This window comes from Apus apus, chromosome 5 (genome assembly GCF_020740795.1).
Source record: "Apus apus isolate bApuApu2 chromosome 5, bApuApu2.pri.cur, whole genome shotgun sequence".
NCBI lineage: Eukaryota > Metazoa > Chordata > Aves > Apodiformes > Apodidae > Apus > Apus apus.
In genome coordinates this window covers 10330031-10350571 of record NC_067286.1, presented here as the reverse complement: position 1 = coordinate 10350571, position 20541 = coordinate 10330031, and the positions used below count along the sequence as shown (strand labels likewise).

The window sequence follows — 20541 nt, the reverse complement described above, 5'->3', positions numbered from 1 at the left end:
CAGGCATACACAATGTTTTTACACTACACAGATTCAAACACAAAAATAAATAAGCAGCAATATCCATTCCATTATTTCCAACCTGAGGGATGCAGAAGATGCTTCCTCTGATCCAGAATAATGCAGTTCTACAGCTTTTTTTCTTTACTTTTGTTTTTAATCAGTGAAGTGAAGCACACAAAAGACCTATCCTAGGTCTGAAACCTGAGGAAGGACCTCTTGTGCTCATTCTTTTGAATTCAAGTGTCTTTTAACTTGTGAACAGAGAATGACATTAATTCTGTTTGATATTTCCATAAAATGAAGAGGCAGGTTAGTCTCTGGTCCTACTATCATAAAGAGCTATGGTCAGTTGCAAAATACAGTCTACAAATCACTCACCAGTCTATGCTCAGATGATGGACCTAGTGATCAGATCCATACTGGTACTTTACAAGTTAATAATTTAGCATCACTGATCTTCACATGCAAATTAACAACTCTCCAGTTTAAGAGATCTCTCCTACCAGGAAACATACTGAATTTGAATGAGGTAAGCAAATCAGAACCCTGGGTAATGGTCATATTATCTATATCAACAGAACACCTCTTGAATCAAACCACACCAAGCACAGAAATAATTCACTCATGGCACATGGTTCAGTACAAAATTTGCTCCAAAACTAGAAATCACATTAACAGATTCTCTCTTTGAAACTTTGCACTAAAGTAAATAATGAGAACTTGGCCAGAATAAAAATTAAGGAACAAGATTTTAAAAATGAAAACAATACACAATCTTACATTATATATTAGTCTTCATTCACAATATGTCCCCAAGAATAAAGTGTTGTACTGCCTGTGCTAGGCCAAGGAAGGACTGGTTGGTTTTGGAAACCTCTGAAACATCTCTGTAGCTCCCTGATGCACATGTCATATATTGTAAAGAAGTTGCAGCTTTGAAAAAGTGTTTGCTGGATTTAGCTGCTCAGGCCTCCCTACTTTGAAAGGGATTGCAAAAAACTAAAACCAGATTTTGCTGTGTTTGCAAACAAAGTCACAGTTTCTATTAACTCTCCTATGATGAAAATCAGGATTTATGCACTGAAATTAATTTAAATATAAATAGCCACAATAAACTACTCAGCAGGAGTGTATTATATAAGACATTAATTGCCACAGCAAGCAGGCCCTTTACAGAATGTTTACAATAAAAATTAAAACTTGTTATTGCCCAGGGAAGTTGTGGCTGCCTCTTCCCTGGAAGTGTTCAAGACCAGGTTGGATGGCATTTTGAGCAACCTGGACTAGTGGGAGGTGTCCCTGACCATGCAGGGGGGTTGGAACTAGATGATCTTTAAGGTCCCTTCCAACCTGAAGCATTCCACGACTCTACCATAATTCTATAACTCTACAATGATTCTGTAACTATCTTTGCTAGATTGTTTCACTAACTCTGTAACTTTATCTTCTATTATTTGGACCATTACTGAACAGAGCAACCTAGATTTAAAAGACTGAATAGCTACCCTAGTTCCAGAAACATTTCCTGTGGAAATACTCTTGTTCCCAGAAAGCAGGTTATATGTACATAAAGTCAGTGTTAGGCCCAGTTCTTAGATCATTCCACAAGAGTTGGTGAAAAAGGTGAAGGAAAACAACAAACTCGACTGTGCTGTCAGATGCAGCCTGTGGAAGAATGCAACGACAAGCACAGCCCCCTGAGCAGGGACACTAGGAATCAGGCTGACTAGCTAAGCTGCTGCTTTCCTGATGCAGCTTCTTCAAATTGTATGAATAACAACGTACTCACTTCAGCTGTTTAAAGAGAGGAATGACTGCTCTCCCTACTCTCTGGCATGACTTGTCACTGAAGTGCATCTGAACCAAGATGTAATTGGGTGTTTTATACAGTTCCGTTTCTGCACAGCACTGTTCCTGCCTACATAAAATAATAATTATAAACCAGGTAATTACTAATTTCAGACCAATGCATTATAAATAAGTGGTAGTACACAAAGCAGATGTTACATCAGGCTGTCATATACATAGACATTGAATGTACCTAATATTTACCTTGAAGACAAACACAAAAATCAACCCTGAGTCTGCACCTGACCGGCAGCTGTTAAAACAGCTGCTGTGCTTCTTTGTATTGCTTGAAAAAAGACTCCCTGGAAATGTTTATTGTAGACATCTCATCTTTAGGGTAGTGATTTTTCAGGCTTGAAGGGCCAATGGTTGATCCACATGAGGAGGTTTTGTTCTGTCCTTCTTCCCTGAAAACCAGTGAAACGTGCTAGATGTGGGGCCTTCTGTTGAACTATTTTCTTGTACAGTCTCAGTTTGCAATGCTTATGTGTTTTACACATTCATTTCTCCTTATAAAATGGTATATAATGCTTCTTGGTCAGCATACTCCACATACATGGAAAGCCAATCATAAGAGGAACTGCTTCTGCTTCCAAATTCCCTTAACACTCATTCTGACAAAGCATGTGGCTCTTCCCCAACTTTCCTGGCACTGACAATTGTCAAGGTAAATTCATTTAGGCACACAAATCTAAATAAAATGTTTAACATTGTAATAGACTTATTAAGGCTCTATTAAAACTCAATTTTGAGATGTTTGTAATGTCTCAAGAACCTGAATATCACACTAACTTTGCTCTAGAAATGTCTAAATTATTCATTTAAAACAAATGGACAAATTTCTCCTCCTCTGCTCCCCCAATTATTTGCATAGCTTTTAATAATTATTTGCTGAACAGCTATGAATTGTTCCCTCTCCTGAGTTTTACAAATTGGTGTTTGTGATCAACTCTGGAATATAAATGCCTTCAGTGTTAGCTATTTTTAGACATATATATTCTTCTTTACAGACTAACAAATATCTGTGTGTGAACAACCACCATGCTGAGAAGTTTCATTGAAGAAAAAAAGTTTTTACAAAAATAAATATGAATAACATTTTAAGAGGAGCACTCTAATAATACAGAGTTTTTTAGAAGTTCATGAGAGTTCCTGTAACTGCTGTTTCCAGTACTTCACACACTGTGCTTAACACACAACTTTAAGCTCTCAGGTCTGTCTCATACGGTGTAAACTGACACAGCTCTACTTGTTGGCATGACTTCCTATCACTGCCTTCAGCAGAGACACAATAATTGTGTAAGGCTGTAGTCATCAGTTTCTGAGTGTCAGTTCTGCAAACTGTTGCAAGAATATGAAAGGATATGGATGGGTGTTGCTTCTCAACTGCGTTTCTTTTCTAGTAATTCTCCCAATCCAGTCTTCTGACCCTGCATTTCAACTTGGTTCCTCAAAATCTAACTGGTTTGTATTGACTTTCATATCCCTGGATTAGCTTAATGGTTTAACTGCTTATCAATTGAGAAATATGAGCCAGAAGCTATTGAACAAGGGAACACAGAACTGCCCATTATCCCCTCAATCAAAAGCACTTTTCAAGGTAAATCCATACTTAAAATATCACTTTATTGACTGATGGCACTTGCTTATCATGCAATAGTTATAAAGTCTCTAATCATGTGGTGTTTCAGTCTCAGAAATTATCATCCAAGAGTAGTTTTAATGCAAGTGACACGCTGCCATCAGTCTGCCTTCAAGATTCCAGGCCTGGTTAAGCAGCAGTCTTACACCTAACATCCAGGCTCGGGTGCTGCCCAGAACGAGGAAGAGAATGCAGTCAGGCCTGGGACGTGTACTTACTGCAACTACAAGCAAGCATCTCTTCCATGCAAAATGGGGGCACTGCTGGAAATGGACTTTTAAACACCTAAATATATGACTGAATTGCAGTTTTGCTTCAACAAGTTCAAGAATTAAAGTGGTACCTTTATCCTTTTTTGCATGAACTACTTCAAAAAAACCAAACATCCAACAGCAAAACTCTCACAACCTCACGTGAACTTTATGTTTTGAACTGTTTTGCCACTACTGTTCTTCTACCTTCTCTCCTTTCCATTTATCTCCTCTCACTTTCTCCTTTACTGCCAAGTCCACCTCATGTCCTCATTCTCCTATTTCCCCTCCACCCGTATTGAAGGGAGCTAGTTCCTCACACCCTCACCTGTGTGAGGTAGTCCTTTTGGCCAAGCTTTGCCTCTGAGCTGTTCTCATGCAATTAAGGCAAGGTGATTTCTACCAGCACTGAACAGTGTAGCAGGAACTTATTTTAACTACTGTTGTTAACTGTTTTACTATGTTCCATTTACTATGTTAGCTATTTTAATAGGTGCAGAAGTCAGTTTTGTTCAGCTGTACTAAAAAGCAGTGGGACTGCACAGCACAAGAGGAGAAGACATATGCTAAAAGCCCCTTCCAAATGGTTGACCATCCACACACCAAAGGTGTCAAAACCACCTTGTGGCCTTGTTTCATGCATTTCTATAGCTGTCTGGTACCCATGGTGGCTCCAAGATGCAGATGGTGGCTACAATAGCAGATGCTCAGGTGTGATAGAGATGTTCCTCCTAACAAGTGTGGGGAATTATGCCAACACACTGTACATGCTGTACAGAAGCGAATAGTAACGACAGGGTTGATTTTGGACAGATAGTGACTAAAGGCAGAAATGGAAGCAATACAGTCTGGCAGCAGAATCGGGGGAGGATGACCAATTTGAAAAGTTAAGCTGTTCAGATGCACTTAGAAAGACAAAGCAGCTCTCAACAGGACCTATAATTATCTGGGCAACATTATGTAATGAAATAATGCTTAATTCTTACTAAAGATAAAGTTACTGAAATTCTTCCCTTAAATGCATGAGAACGCATTCCAGGATCACCACCCATTTTGTATTTTTCACTGATGGACATGTAGGTTGCTCAACTCAGTGGATGGTATCATAACTCCTGAAGTGTCCAGGCTCCTAGGGACCAGGACAAAATACAGCTACTCTGGGAGGCACTGTCTGAAGACAGACAGAGGGTGCAAAACATACCTAATCACAGATTCTAGTTTTTCAACTGCCCTCTGTCTTTTCAGGCCCAGTCAAGCACACTGCTGTGAGACACATTCCCATTAATAATATTCAAGGACTAAGGAAACAGGCAGATAATGTTCTTTCATTCCATCCAACTGTTCAGCAACATGTAAGATTTGCGTCAGCTCCTCTATTTGTAGAACAGCACTACAAAATAAACACAAAGCCCTCTAACATACTTGCAGGAATGAACTAAGAGTATGTTAATGTTAGTTACTGTAGACATATGGAGCAGATTGCTGAAAAGTTGAGGAATATGAATCACAGAAGACCTACCATCACAAAATCTGATATCTATTTAAAATTAACCTGAAGTGCTGCAGGGACAATTTTTTCTGTTAATTTCATTGCACTATTTGAGGATATTTCCTTGCTATTTTCTACTGCTTTTGATTATGAAGGTATAAATGGAAGATTGATTTTTAATGTCAGGTACACAGTTCCCTTTCTATTCACTTCAATAATTTATTACTTGTATAAAACATGCTACAAGGAAACAGCAGCTGCACGTACAATTCTGGAGCTACTATCTGATGCCCAATACCTTATCTAAGCCATTTCTCATGCAAAAAGATTAAATACAAAAAACATTTGAAAGCGGCTAGTGGAAAAATGAAAAAAAAAAAAACACAACAGATTACCTGATTTAGAAGAGAAGTATGCAAAATACAGTTTGTTAGTGCTTTCCCTGTGAATACTGTAATCCCTAACACAGAGAAAGTCTACAATTTGAAAGAAATGTCTTACTTATTACCAGGAGCTTGTGCATCTATGGGCCTTTTTGGGGGTTGTTTTGAACATCGTCAGTTACAATTAAACACATACTAATGGGAAGGAGACACAATATTCTAATTATGAAAGGAGCAGAATCTTGTCAAGAAAAGTTTCTCTTGCCTCTTTTCCCTCTGTCATTTATTTGCTGCTATCTTATTTATGCAGAACTTCAGCTGACATTCAAAGGCAGTTCTTCATCTGGTGAATACTGCACTGTGCTAATTGAAGTGACTTTTGTTGTGGCAGTTCTTGTTGTTTGTCTCTTGATTATAATTAAAATTTCTAATTGGAATATACAGCTGTGTATGTAGTGTGTTGTTATCACAGATGATAGGCCAGAAGAGAGTTATGGCACCTTCCCAGAAGATGAAGAATAACAGCTCTGGCTCATGGGTGAATTACACAGTTCCTTAGCAAACACTGAGGACTAGCTTAAAAATTTCCTGGAGGCAAACAGTGGTTACCACATAATTATGTGACAAATAAGCCACAGCCCATGCAGTAAGCAAGTCTGATGGATGGGAATTTCAGATATTTTTGTCTTCATAATATATAATTTAATCCAGCATGATGCCAGTAGTGATCAATATTAAAGGCCCTCAGCGAAGGAAGCCAGCACAGATCCCAGTTGCAGCGTGTGCAACTTGGCAAGAAGTACAGAATCCTATCTGCATTTCACCAAACTCGTGCTTCCAGCTCACTAGTAGGTCCAGGTACAGAGGACAAGACTACCTTGTTGCTTGGTGTTTATTTCTGAGATATGAAGAGGATTCGTTTACTGTCTAGTCAAATCACATAACTGACAATTCTATGAGTACAACAACATTCCATAACTTAAGTTATGGAGCATAATAGGGTCCTTTTGAGGAAGCAAATATAAAAGGTAGTCAGAGAAAAAAATTATTCAAACTTAGGGGACTTTTCAGTTTCTTCAACCACTCCCACAAACACATTTATTTCTTTTATGTTATTTTTGCTTATGTTACTTTTCAGAGTTAGATAATCTGTGTATCTTTGACAAGTATGTTCTAGATCATGTAATATTATTTTTACTGTTAAGATTTGCCTAGAAACACTTTTACCTATTCCCATACACTTAGCCACTGAGGGAGATACAATGTCTTAACCCTCTTACTTGCTAAGTTAATAAATCCAGCTGTTGTGTAAGAAAATGGAAAGGTTTTGGTAACTCAGTCTTTGGCACATACTAGAGTAAAAGAACAACAGCAGAGAAAGAAAAAAAAAGGAGCTTTGTAAGAAGGGCTTTCACAAGAACAGGGTTTGGAATTTGACACAGTTGTACGTATGAAGAAGGCGTCTGTATTTCAGATTTGTAAAAATGAGACAAATCAAGTAAAAGATGTTACTTCAGATAATATAGCAATAAACTGTGAGTATATATGTATGTATGCATGTAAAATGTTTTAAAATGCATTGTTTCATTCATACAACATACACAGGTAAAGGTCAGAAATGAAACAACAAATCTCAGTCAGTGCTGACTCTTATTCCTTAAGTTCTTTCAACATATAAACAAACGTCATTATCAAAGTGCTAATACACCAGTGATTCTTGATTTCCAGCAGAAATAATATTCTAGTTTTCTATAACAGGGCTACTGAACAGATTACAGAGGTATTGTCACAGAAAAACAATGACAGGTACAAGATGCTTCGTCCTACACGGTCTACTAAGAGCAGCAGTATGAGAGATGATTAGACAAACTAACCTGTGGTGTCATTCCATGGCAGATATACATGATTGGGATATTCTCCGTGTCTGGCCCTTGATCAAGGCACAAATCACTTTTCAGGGAATTCTGCAGCTAAAATAAGCAGAAAGAAAAATAAACCAAACTTACATGAGAAAAAGATTGTGAGATTACTTGCTTTTCTTTGCAAAAAAAATATGCAGTTGAGCAAGGAAATATGCAAAATTAAAAAAACTTGTTGCAGTGAAGATATTGAAGAATCTGGACAAAATTCTTCCTTGTAGATGGCAGCATGCTTTGATATATGTTTTTTAAAGTCCAACGAATGTCTGATACACATTATATACAACGGACAACTTTTTTTACCAGTGCAGCTAGCTGAGCAATATGGATGGCCTTTCAAAAATTTAATTTAAGTCCTGTAATTAATCAGCTTTTCAGAATCACTCAGAGGAGTCCTTTTTTCCCTGGAAATTATTAAAAAAATTCTTTCTGCTGACTCTTGGAGACTGCTGGCCAGCTGGTATACACTACCTCTTCTTTGCATTATTCTGGCCTAACCCATGCACAGCAATCCAGCTGTGAGCAGACTGAGAAACATTTGGTCCTGTTCATCACAAAGCCCCATATATTACCTGTGTAATGCTGAGACAGAATTTTCTGAAAGCGAAGTGCTAAATTAATGAGCGCAGATAGCTGTAAAGTCTTTTTAGAGTGTGAGGCCAAAATGTGGATTGCATACCCATGGGCATGTACAAAGCTGTCCAGTAGTAAAAGATGAGTTCAAAGAACATGAGAGAATGATCTGAGAGAGGGAGTGACGAGGTGATGTGGTTTGCAACCATCTGTGACTAACTGAGCAGTCCTGCCAGCTGTGTACAGGGGGTTCCTTTGAGGAAAACAAATTCATTTGCTTAGAAAGGAAGTCTGGAAGTGCACTAGTAGGTAAACCATGCAGTCAACAAAACCAAAACCACTAACTCATCTCTACAAGATTTCCACCTCCAAAACTACCTCTAAATTCAGTAATAGACAGAAGAAATCTCAACATTAAAGAGAAAATATACATTAGGTATAAATATTGGTCTTATTCCTAGCTGCAAGCCTCAAGAATTAAATAAAGTTTCCTCTCTCAAAGCTTTGCATTTCTTAGCCATAATCACCCTGACTCTAATAGTAATCAGATGTTAGAAAACACTCTCTATCCAAACCAACAATAAATACCTATCATCCTTATCAACTAATGCCTGGATCCATCACTACTTCTGGCTTTTCAAAACCTCTTTCACAAACTCCAATTCTAATGCTTGTCCTAGCCATAATGTTATAACCTTTTTCCAATAATAAAAGGAAGTAAAAATATCTGCCTGACCATTGTCAATATACAACTTAGCTGAAAGGGCTGACCCAGCAGTAAAACAGATGCAGAGACTTGAGAATCCCAAGCTCTAAAAAGAAACATGACATTAACACCACCAGCAGCTATCTGGTGATCAGGCACTACAGAAAGAGACAAAATGCTCTATGCCTTTTAACACCAGTCCTCTTCTTATGAACCTTGAAAACACCAAACTAAAATGAGCTCTTCAGATCTAATTTCTCAAACTCATATGCCAATCACAACTCTACAAATAACTTAGAATATCTGTAAAGAAATGATCCCTACAGAAAACAGAAAGACAAAAAGCCACTGGCGTGTTAACTAATAATGCTGTTTCAAAATCTGAGGCCCATACTCAGGAAGCATCACCTTCCAAAATCTAGTGGCTTTGTGGCAACCAACAATTAACTTGGGTAATGCAGTTTTAGACTAACAAAACTTAATCTTAATTAGAATCCAAAATATAACTCAGTTGCAAATCCCCCATGCTGAAAAACATAGTCAATATTGTAATTTGCTCCCATTCAAACTTAGAACCTTACAGAATACAGAGGTAAACTACCTTACTCAGATTTTGAATTTGCAAAATTACCTCAACTATCAAGCTGAAATTAGAGAGCCAGTCCCTACACTAAACACAATCAGCTTTTGGCCCACTGACAGTGTTTTCTCCTGATTCTAAGGGCACTACAGAATTCAGAAAGAAATTTGGTCCTCAAACCTTTACTTTGCCACCAACCCTAAACTTAGCTATTCCACAGCATAAACTAGACATACATGATACAACTATTCTACTGTATGTCACAGAACAGGAGAAAATTTAGGATTCAGGAAGTAAGTGTGGGTGTTGACTCTGTAGATGCCTACATCCTAAACCTCACCTCTACTAAGATAACTTTTGTAATTACTCAGTATCATTTTTAAAAAATGAATTATAAAGCTATAGTAGTAGTATCTCTGTTTTGTACAAAAGATGAAGACAGTTGATGAATGGAAGCACTTGGGAGAATCAGCAAGCAGCTGACTTGCTCTGAAAAACACATTGTTTCCCATAATAAGACATGCGAGCGAAAACGAAAGCAGACATGAAGGAAGATTAAGACACCCAAGCAATCCTTTACTGAGATACAGGCACTTTATCTTTTTCTTTCATACAACATTTCATAAAAGAGTAAGCTGTGTAGTTCCTAAAACACTCCCCCTTTATCTCTACAGCTACATTGCCATAGCTGTCCACTGCTTCTTTTGGGACAGGACAAATAACAAAATAAGGCCCCTCCTTGACTCCTTCTTAGCTGATGAGGCTGCTCTCATGCTGCAGACAAAAAACTGCATCATATGCACTACTATGCAGTTCCTCAATACTCACGTTCTGCTGACCAGTGAGTTCAGTATTTCTGTAACAAACTCTTCTGAATCTTTTTGAATTGTGTATTGCCAGCGAGCAACCTTCAGAGGCTGACGAAGAAGTCTCAGAAGAATATAAAATCATAGCATGCCTGTTCTCTGATTTTCATTGTGACTTACAAGAGGAGGAGTTAATCCTAAGACTATGCAACAAGTACCCGAGCCATTCCACTGGCCTTCCTTATTTAATCTAGCATCACTTCTACTTGCAATTGAAGATTTGAGCCAGAGGTACCTACAAGCAGAACCATGCACCTATTAGCTGCTATGCCTCCTTCTCCTCAGGAAACTGCACCTGATCACACAGTCTAGGGAAAAGGCTCCTTGCACACAGGTGTGATTTTGGCATTATTCTGAACTACTCTGGAAGGTAACTGATATCTCACAAAATTAACAATGGTCTAAACCGTTTTTTGAAGTGTTTTTCTTATCTTGTTAGTTTGAAAAGCCAGCACAATAATTTAATTGACCATCAAAGGGGTCATGTAACTTTGTAGAATAATCACTTCATTTGCAGCTGCTCTATGGCAGCCTCAAGGGTCTTCTCAAGGCCACAGTGACAAACTGCACAACTCAGACTTCTTTTTGAGGAGGAATGTTTCAAACCAATTCTTTCACTTGTATTATCTGCTCTTACCAGTTAAGTTTCCTGATTGGGACCTGTGTGCAAAAAGGCAAATGTAATTAACATTAATGATTTTTTTGTGAATATGACACTGGATAAAGAATGTGACAGGACAAGGGGCAATGGGCACAAGCTGGAACACAGGAAATTCCATCTGAACGTGAGGGAAAGCCTCTTTACTGTGAGGCTGCCTAGAGAGGTTGTGGAGTCTCTTTCTCTGGAGATACTCAAAACTGACCTGGATGCAGTGCTGTGTCATGTACTCTAGGGGATCCTGCTTTATCAGAGGGTTGGACTAGATGATCTCTAAAGGTCCCTTCCAACTCCAACAATTCTGTGATTCTGTGAAAAGGATGTCCTAGCTCTTCTAGGTTATTATGGGCCTATATTAACTTTCTAAGCTCATCTTCCACATCGTGCACTTCTGTCCTCTATGTTGTTTTCTAGGGGCAAGAACAGTTTCTGCTTTAATTAGCACAGCACAAGTCAGATGTGATTTCAATGTAGACAAGGATACTACTGTCACACAAGTAATGATTATATCCAAATGCAGGCATTTGACATTCTAAATTAAAATCTGGCTACAGTATTAAAAAGCTTGAAGTTGAAATTCTGAGACTATTTTGTTAATTCACCTGCTGCCACAAACCATCCTGCTGACAGTTCCAACGTGTCTAAAAAATCATGCCTTGAGTATCTCTGAGTGGAATGCAAGCCATGAAACAAGCACACAAACAACAAATCAGAGAGTAAGATACTGTGCAGAACACCTCAACATGAACTACAGCAGAGCAGCTGTCTCTGTCAACTAACCAGTCTAAGAAATAATTTAACTAGTGACTTCAGGTTTATCTGTTTCTTCTACTTGGAGCCAGATGTAGTCTTCATTAATTTCTTCCACTATTACACCTTTTCCCACCCAGCTTTTTAAAACAGGAAAAGTAAACAAGACCCTTACCACCCCATAGGCGACAGTATCCGAATACATCCTCATTTCTGGATACACGCTGACAAGATACCACCTAAAGGTCTTGCACTGGAGCTTCTTCCTCAAGGCCTTCCTCTCAGAAATATCACCAATATCAATCCCGGAGTCCTGCACATAAAAGGACAGAAAAAATTAGAAAAGACACCAGTGATACATTTCTGTGTAAACTAATCACTCAGAGTCTCCCACATTATGACCTATAACAATAATCAGCTCTGGGTTGTGGAGGGTGGCTGTTACCCACACAGGCTCCATAAGTGCCCCAATTAAATATGATACTGGTCACCATAGGGGGGGTGTCTTTCAAACTCTGCTTTGGTCAATGGAATCACTCATATTGACTTCAGTGGGCTTTAGATCTAGCTTCCAAAGAATATCACTGCTGTTCTCTAATTTCCTGGCACCTTCCAAATCCAAAAGTAATTAGCAGGAAGTAGCAAGTTGCCCTAGAAACAACCTTATTGCTGGTGTCCCACTGTGGCCTAATCATTAGTACATTACACCTTCTGGCCATTTCTGAAGTCTGGGTTTGCTGCCTCACGACAAAGAACAGAAGCTCTGCTCACTTTTCTGAAATATCACTTACTAAATTTCTCTTGTAATTGTAAATTTCTCTTGACAATTTCTCTTGTCTCTCTCTCTCTCCCTAATTTTTATTCTCCTTTACATTTCTGGCTAACCTAATTTCTACTTATGATAAGAGCACGTAATAAACCATGTGTTTCATCAAGTCCCTGTATATAAAAATCAATAATTTATCACATTTGCCCTGGTTTGAGCAGTGGAAATTTTCAGAGAGGGGGGTCTAAGTGCAAATCCGTGGCTGCTATTTGACAGGAAGTACAATGAGACATTTTGCTCCACACTGTGCTCCCACCTTCTGCCTTGTAACAAAACACAGGATAAATAAATTTTCATAGAGAAATCCTATAATCTATCGACTTAAACAACAGCCTCTACTGGGCTATAAATGCCCAAAAGATTCTGTCAGCCACCAGATATGATTTAAAAATAACACTGGAAGCACTGATTATTCTTAGTTACACATAAAAAAGGTATCTTTATAAGTATATCTTTATAAGTACCTAAGCAACAACAGTTTCTTACATCCCAAAGCACTGAATTAATGTTAATCTGGAACAAGCATATTTTATTATGGAAGCATTTACTAACTACAGTAAAACTGACTTCCATATTCGCAAAGTATACGAAAAAGTAGGCAACTGAGGTCTGGCATAAACAGGCATTACTTAAACTAATCCTCAAAAACGATAACTCCCCTCCCCTCAAGCCCTTCATAAAACTTTATGTGGAACTACTCCTTAAACGATGATTTTTTTCCTGACTTTTCTAGCAAGTGACTAGATAGAGGAACATCTCCAGGGTGCTGTAAGACAACCAACTGATCCCATGGACAAATCCAGCTCTGCACTGCACTTGTACTTGCCAGTGTATCTGTCACTTGTGTGAAGGAGGATGCCAGCACACAGACACTCAACTTCCAGTACTAACAAGGCTTCCTGGGATCAGGTACTAAACTGATCCAGTGCATCTTGACTCTTCTCCTCCAACCCTGCAGGCCCCAACGCTTGTTTTCTCAGTTTATCGTATAAGGTAAAAAAGAGCATCTGGGGCCTCAGCAATCACATCCTCCCATGTAGCTTGAGAAGAAAAATAGTTCACATGTAGCACCTGGCTTTATCACCAGCAACAACTCAGTGTGCTCCCCAAAGCTGAGAATATGATGAGAGGAAAAATAACCCAAAAAAACATAGAGGAGGACATGTAGAAAAAAAACACTCTTGCTTCTGGGACTTGAAAAATTCTTCCTTTGGGTTTTAAGTGGTTTTCTGAATCTATTTATCTAAGTAGTTACGATGCAGAAATCACCATGGTATCCTCATCTGATGATCTCAGTACTTCAGAGCCACCCACAGAGATCCCAAGGGGGCAGTCACAGCACACTGCCGATGAGTCTAATTCACTTTTATTATTAGCTCTCTAAATCTAAAACCTTTGGGAAACATCAGACTATGGGGCTTCTAAGGTAGCTAGGAATTCTTCCATGGAATAAACAGGCCCTGTGATTAACATTAAGGTATTTCATGGGAAGTCCTAACTGTTGTAACTGAACACATATTACCTATACGGTCCATTACCAATGCACTATTTCACCAGCTTCCAGATACTACTCCTGTAGTTACTCACTTGTGCAACAGTATTTGACCATGCTATCTATCTTCTCTGCATGTCTCTCACAGTGATGTGGCAACATTTTTTTTGCCCAAGCTGAAGATAGGTTTGATTTGAAAACTGCCTCTTTTTGGTATTTCACCTTTAATTCATTTTGAGGTAAGCAAAGATGAAACAGAAATATAGCCATCCAGTCTTATAAGTAAATTTTACCTAATCCATTACCAGTCTTTCTCATCCATCATCTCTTCGCCTCTGTCTACTGGAAGTCTGTATTACAAGTGTTATTTTTTAAGCTACTTCTTTATACTGAGTACTTATTTTACTCATGTTTCTATACCAAGCATATACTGCATTGTTGTCGTGGTTTGGGCCCAACACGACAACAAAGGAACAGCCCCATGGCCCCTCACTCAGCTCTCCCCCGGACACACACACTCTGGGATGAGGAGGACAAAGCTCATGGGTTGAGACAAAGGACAGGGAGTGTTCTTCACCAAATAAGGTCCCGGACAAAAAAAACTCAACTTGGGGAAAAGATAATTTCATTTCACACTCATCAAAGACACACAGGACACAGACAACACAAAGAGCAGGGCCTGCATATGTTACCCCCACCCCTCCCTTCTTCCCAGCCCCAAATCACTTTGTTCCCGGTTCCTCTCCCTCCTTCCCCCCAGCAGCACAGGGGGACAGGGGATGGGGTTTAGAGTCAGTTCACAGGCTGGTGGTTCCTGCTGCTCCTTTCTCCTCAGGAAGAAGGATTCCTCCCAGTCCTCCCCTGCTTCCCCACGGGGTCACTCCCATGGGAGAGAGTCCTCCACGAACCTCTCCTTCATGAGTCCTTCCCACGAGGTCTGGAGCTGCTCCAGCCTGGGCTTCCCACAGAGTCACAGGTGCTTCGGGAACAGCCACCTCCCCTGGTGCCGGGGTCTTCCACAGCTGTGCAATCAGAGTCCACAGGCAGCAAATCCTCTGGCCACAACATCCAAGTCCTCTGGCCAAGTTCACCCCTCCTGGTGCTTTCAGGGAATGTTCCACCAAGTTCCTCCGTGGGTGCAGGGGGACAGCTGCCATCTCATCATGGGTTGCAGGGAAACTTCTGCTGGGCACCTTCTTCCCCTTCTTCCTCACCAGCCACCAGCACTGCTCTTGTCCCCCAGCACAGCTCTTCGTCTTTTTCTTTAAGTGCTCGCTCTGCCCAGCTCTTATCTCAGTTCTTTCGTATGTTAATCGCTGAGGCGAATCTATTGTCCCTCTAATGGCTCCTTGGCTGGGTTTGGAGCAGGGGAGCTTCTCAGCTTCTTACCGGAGCCATCCTGGGGCACCTCCCCCGCTACCAAAAAACCCGCCAAATCAAACCAGCACAATTGTTCCTAACCTTTTGATGTATAAAAGAGGACTCCCACTACTGATTTACATTTTCTTTATACTGATGGGTTCAATTACAGTGCTTGGGAATATAACTTTGCACTGTATTTTCCTCTTTCCCTTAAAAGGCAAGAAGTTTTCCTTAAACATGTGCTTGTTTCTTACTTCTCTAGAATCAAATCAGTACTTGAAAAGTTTTAGCATGGAAGAGGAAAAGGAAGACCCAGGTCTTCAGAGCTCTTCCCCTGATTCTTGGCACCAGGCCTCACACGACGAACACAAAGATGCTCACAACAGCTTCAAATTACACAACAGATTTTATGTACCTGAGCACATGTCAGGCTGTCAGAATAAAACAGAGCCCCAACACGCTTCTGAGTCCTCTGTTTTCCACATGGGAAAAGATGGAAGCTGGGTGAACAACACTTAAACGTACTCAGCTGTAAGTCACCGACCCCACCTGACAGGAAAACCTCCTGATGGCCACAAAGGTGCCATCCTGTCTCCAAACATCCTCTAGCAAATCACGAGGTGGCGAGTAGATTCAGCTTTATAGGCCTTACAGCTGTGAAAACTATGCTGTTTCCCAGTGTACTTTTAAGTAGGTATGTGGGCTCGTGTGTGTTTGTTTTCCTACAGTGGTGAGAATACAAATGAAGGTTCATTGTGCTTGGTTCCATACAGACATGTAATAATAGATTTCTCCCTACAACAGAGGCATCTCATTACCTTGCAGAAGAGGCTACCATTATTAAAAGCTGATTTAGCACCTGCCATTTCCAGCTTTTAAGTTTGCACTACATTTTGACAGCAGTAGCCTTTGTGAAGATGAAGAGTGACTATAATCTGCATTGCAATTTATTCAAGCAGTTCAGTGCAATGATTACAACATTTGTGGTGGGAAAATGACTAGAGATTTAAGTAGTAAGAAAACGTATCATTCCTCTTGAACAAAATCAGTTCTGGCAGTACAAGATCCACCGTGCAAAAAACCTCGATGCACTTTGTGACCTGAAGAAATAATTTCAATCCACACACTGCATTTATTTTTCCTTTGTTAAATAAAACATATTTGTTTCTTTTCTTAATAAATGATTTCTAAAATTTATTATAACAGGCTTATTTTTTTTCTGATCTACTAGCACAGTCAAGACTTATATTTGTATTCTTTATGAATTTGATTTCCAAACTGTATTCAAACCTCAACTTTGCACAAGATTAAGCACCACCACCATCACATCTGGATGTATATTATGCAAATATGTGTATAATACTGCATATCCTGGTTAGCAAAAGGAATTCTTATATTCTGTGTTAATGCTATGTTTGCAAGTAAAAAAAAAATAAATCAAACTTGATCAATTGATGATCAAACAATCTTCAGGAAAATAACTAACATTAAAAAATAGAAACTTAAATTTAAACCAATCAGGTTAACAACAAATACAATTAATTTGAAATTTTTTTAATGTAAAAGAGTAATCCTATCTTTGAGAAATGTCTTTATGTTTCTATACACTGCTGTGGGACTTCTCAATAAAGGGTAACTTAAAGGGTAGCCTGGATTCTGTGAACATGACACTAACTTCCAGAAAGGTCCCTTCCCTGTACCAGATCACAGAGGAATGTTTTCTCAGTGTTTTCATGGTATATTACATGGTTAATTCTGCAACCTGAAAATAGGACAACTTCCCCACTTTGCCAAAATTACCTAGTTTTAGCCATGAGAGATGAAGGAATTTATTGAAAGCAGCTGAATCAACATCAGCATTAATCTAGCTGGTTTCTGGTTTCTAATATTTTCTCCTTATTTTCAGCATTTCATTTCTTGAACCAAAAATCGCAGCAAAACCATTTTCTCTGAACAGTTGCAAAATCACTTAGATTTTACAGAGATCTTATAAAAAAAAATAAATTGACCAATTTAATTTATTAAGTCTAGAATATCTGCTTTTACTGTAATAATGAGAATTGCACACTGTAACTCAAACCTCAAATCTTACTACAGCCATGGTTTCCAAACTTTAGGTGGAAGCAACCTATTCTACATGGATTCTGAATATTTTCCTAATTTGGTAGAGGACAATAGCAACCTTACTCAGATCCTTATAAGGTCTAACAGTTCATAGATTAAATACCATCGACTACAGCAATTAAGAACATCTAAAATCAGATGTCTAACAGATCTCTCAGATTAGTCACTCAATACTATGTTTTCAGTATAATGGGCTAACCATTGCTCATCATGGACCAGAAATCTGGACAAGCAGGGCACAAGGCAGCTGCAGCTAGATTCTGCAATATTTCATGGCATCCACCAGCCACCCTTACTCTGACGTGGAACTATTCAAAAGAGAAACATCCACACGAATTGACAGGTGTTAACACCCTCACCCCTTGGCAGAACTCACCTCACAAATCTGCCAGAATTATAGCTCTTTGTATTGCAAATAAGAGACTCAAATTCAAATCATCATGTATATTTTCATATATGTGTGTACGTACTGGCATAACTCATGCCTATATGTAAGACATAAATACATAAACACATGTATACAAATAAAAAGAATCCTAGCATAAAAATAAAAATTCAGAAGAGGAACTAACCCTCAAAAGATCTAGAGCCAAATCTTGCAAACACTGGTCTTTGTGACTCACCTCCTGGGGTATGTTCCATGCCATATAGACATGGCTCTTAAATTCATCCATCCAGACCTCAGCGACCCTTAGTGCATTTCTCCGGACATGAGCCGTTAGATCTTCTGTGTATGGTTTATGTGCTCTTTCAATGTGGGCAATCCTGGAGCAAGGCAGAACCTCAACACTTCCTCCACACTGCCATACCTAGGAGGAAAAAAAGACAGGCTGCTAGTGAAGCTCCCTCCACCACTGCTGTCCTTTAGTAAATAAACTGAAATTATTTTATTTCTACGCTTGTCATTGTTACGAAGGAGAATAACTGCTCAAGACTTAAATTTGACTACACAAATGTTTCTACAGTTGTGACAGGAGAATTATTGACTTGCCTTACCATTAATTATTACTATTATTGAACCTTACAACAGAATTATTATTAACAACAGCCTCCCATCACAATCTTCCTGGATCAAATTAGTTATTCTCAAGATTATTTAAAAAATTACTTATAGGGGTTCCAAAACAACAGCATCTCGGATCAGGTTTTAATGCTTTGTAGGTATTTCTCTACGATTGTGCACAGTCCCAGTCAATGCATACCTGCACTTTTCAGAAACTATGCATCCTTACATCAAAGGGAAACTCAGCCCATCAACTTTTTAAGATCTTCAAAGTTTCATATTGTAGGAAGACTAGGAATATAAATGCATCTTACGCTTCGCTTTAAATATAGCTCAGAAAGGACCAGATTTATTTCTTTTGAGAAGTGGTGACAAAGGCTAAGATTGCCTAGAGGAAACGTTCTGTGAACAATTTCAACACACACTACTTTTATAATACAATTATAATGTAGGTTATTGCACATGCTCAAATGCATTTCACTTTTGCCCACTATCGCAGCTGAGCTAATGTCCATAATGCTAATCATTAATATTGCATTAAATTCTGATTTTCTCTCTTTCTGCTTTCAGAAAAAGAGAAAACCACTTTGACAGCCTTAACAGTCAGAGAAGTAATTGAATTATTTTATATAAAAGCTCTTTTTTTCTGTGTATCTTGTATTATGTAAACTACCTAACAAGATCAAGGCAGCCCATTCATAATGATTCAATAGATGCTGCTCAGGTGAAAACTCAGATGTACTCAAACTGTTTGATCCTGCTGAACAAGTACCTCAGTGTTCCAGAGTCAGGTTTACTCACTGAGAAGTGTTTGCCTTATGATACTGCTGGCAGAGACTTCTGGGGCTTAGTACCCATACCAAGAGAGGAAAAATGAGAGCAAGGGTGCTCCTTCCTTGAACAGCTCATCCAGGAGAGTATATTCTGGTCTCCCTCTGAGCGACCAGGGATGTGGGTTGGCAGAACATCATATTCTGGAGCTGATCTCAGACCCCTCAGGTCTGTCCAGCCTACAGGCATATGCTCTACTAAGGAGGCACTTTGTTCAGTAATCCATTTTATATATTTAGACATCTGGCTTGAATACAGCATTTAGGCATTTGGCAGCTCCTGAGACCAGAGAATGTGGCATGGATTCAGAATGTTTACAAAGCCTTTTTTGAACTGGTGCCTAATTGCATTCAGCATATGCTGAGAGAAGAGATAGAGCCTTGGTTTTCAGAGCTCTCTGGAAGATAAGCTATCCCATGAACCTACTACACCGTTGAGAAGGGTGGTGAAAAGACTCCAGTATGTCTCTGTGTCCAGAACTTGGAAAACCCTAAGAGTAAATAAACGTAACCATTACCAGTATCAGGGCAAAACTGAGATTATAATGAATACTTTAAAACAAATGGACAATTGATCTGGCACAATAATAATCTGGAAACAGCATTTGTGTCCTGTCTTTCCAAAAATTATATGAAATAGGCAATCTAACAAAAATAGTAGTTTGTCACACATTTAATTCTGAATGGTTCAGCTATATTTCCTATAAAGATTAAATGTGAAGTATCATCAGGCTTTGCTCACACAATGCTTACTTTCAATCCAAGTAATTTCTCAGCACAGCATTGACATCTAGCTATAAATTGTTTCAGAATTACTCACTGTACACTGTTTAAATTAGTATCATAAAAGACAAGGAAGAGATACAGATGGTCATAACTTAGCCTAGGGCAAGACAATTAATATACTACTGCCTCCTCTGCCTTGCCTTTGCTCATTCTAACTATGGATGGCTTTTATCCAAGTCCAACATGCGATCACCAAAGCTTTTGTGGGATTTTCTGAGTTGGGTCTGAATGCCAACTCAACAACAAGCCAAGCCAAAAATTCACAGTCTATAATAAGCTGAATTTCCAAGTAAATTTCTAGGATCTGAAAATCTGAGGAGCAGCCTCATCTACAATTTTAGTCCTGATTCACTAATCAGCAAAATCTAATACAACTTTATACTGAAGTCATACGTGTTTTCTAAAAAACATCCTGAGATGTCAAAGTCTTTAATACAGTTTGTAAATAAC

General features: G+C 38.9%; 1 protein-coding gene across 5 annotated transcripts in view; it reads right to left on the bottom strand.

Annotated features, from left to right (window-relative positions):
- Nucleotides 1-20541, bottom strand: part of GALNT18 (polypeptide N-acetylgalactosaminyltransferase 18) — a 225616-nt gene that overhangs the window by 32034 nt on the left and 173041 nt on the right. For all 5 annotated transcript variants that reach the window (XM_051621793.1, XM_051621794.1, XM_051621796.1 and 2 more), the window contains 3 exons: nucleotides 18096-18281; nucleotides 11844-11981; nucleotides 7491-7586 (listed from right to left, as the gene is read on the bottom strand). In XM_051621793.1, coding sequence (XP_051477753.1) covers nucleotides 7491-7586; nucleotides 11844-11981; nucleotides 18096-18281 — 420 coding nt within the window. The remainder of the gene's footprint in view (nucleotides 1-7490; nucleotides 7587-11843; nucleotides 11982-18095; nucleotides 18282-20541) is intronic.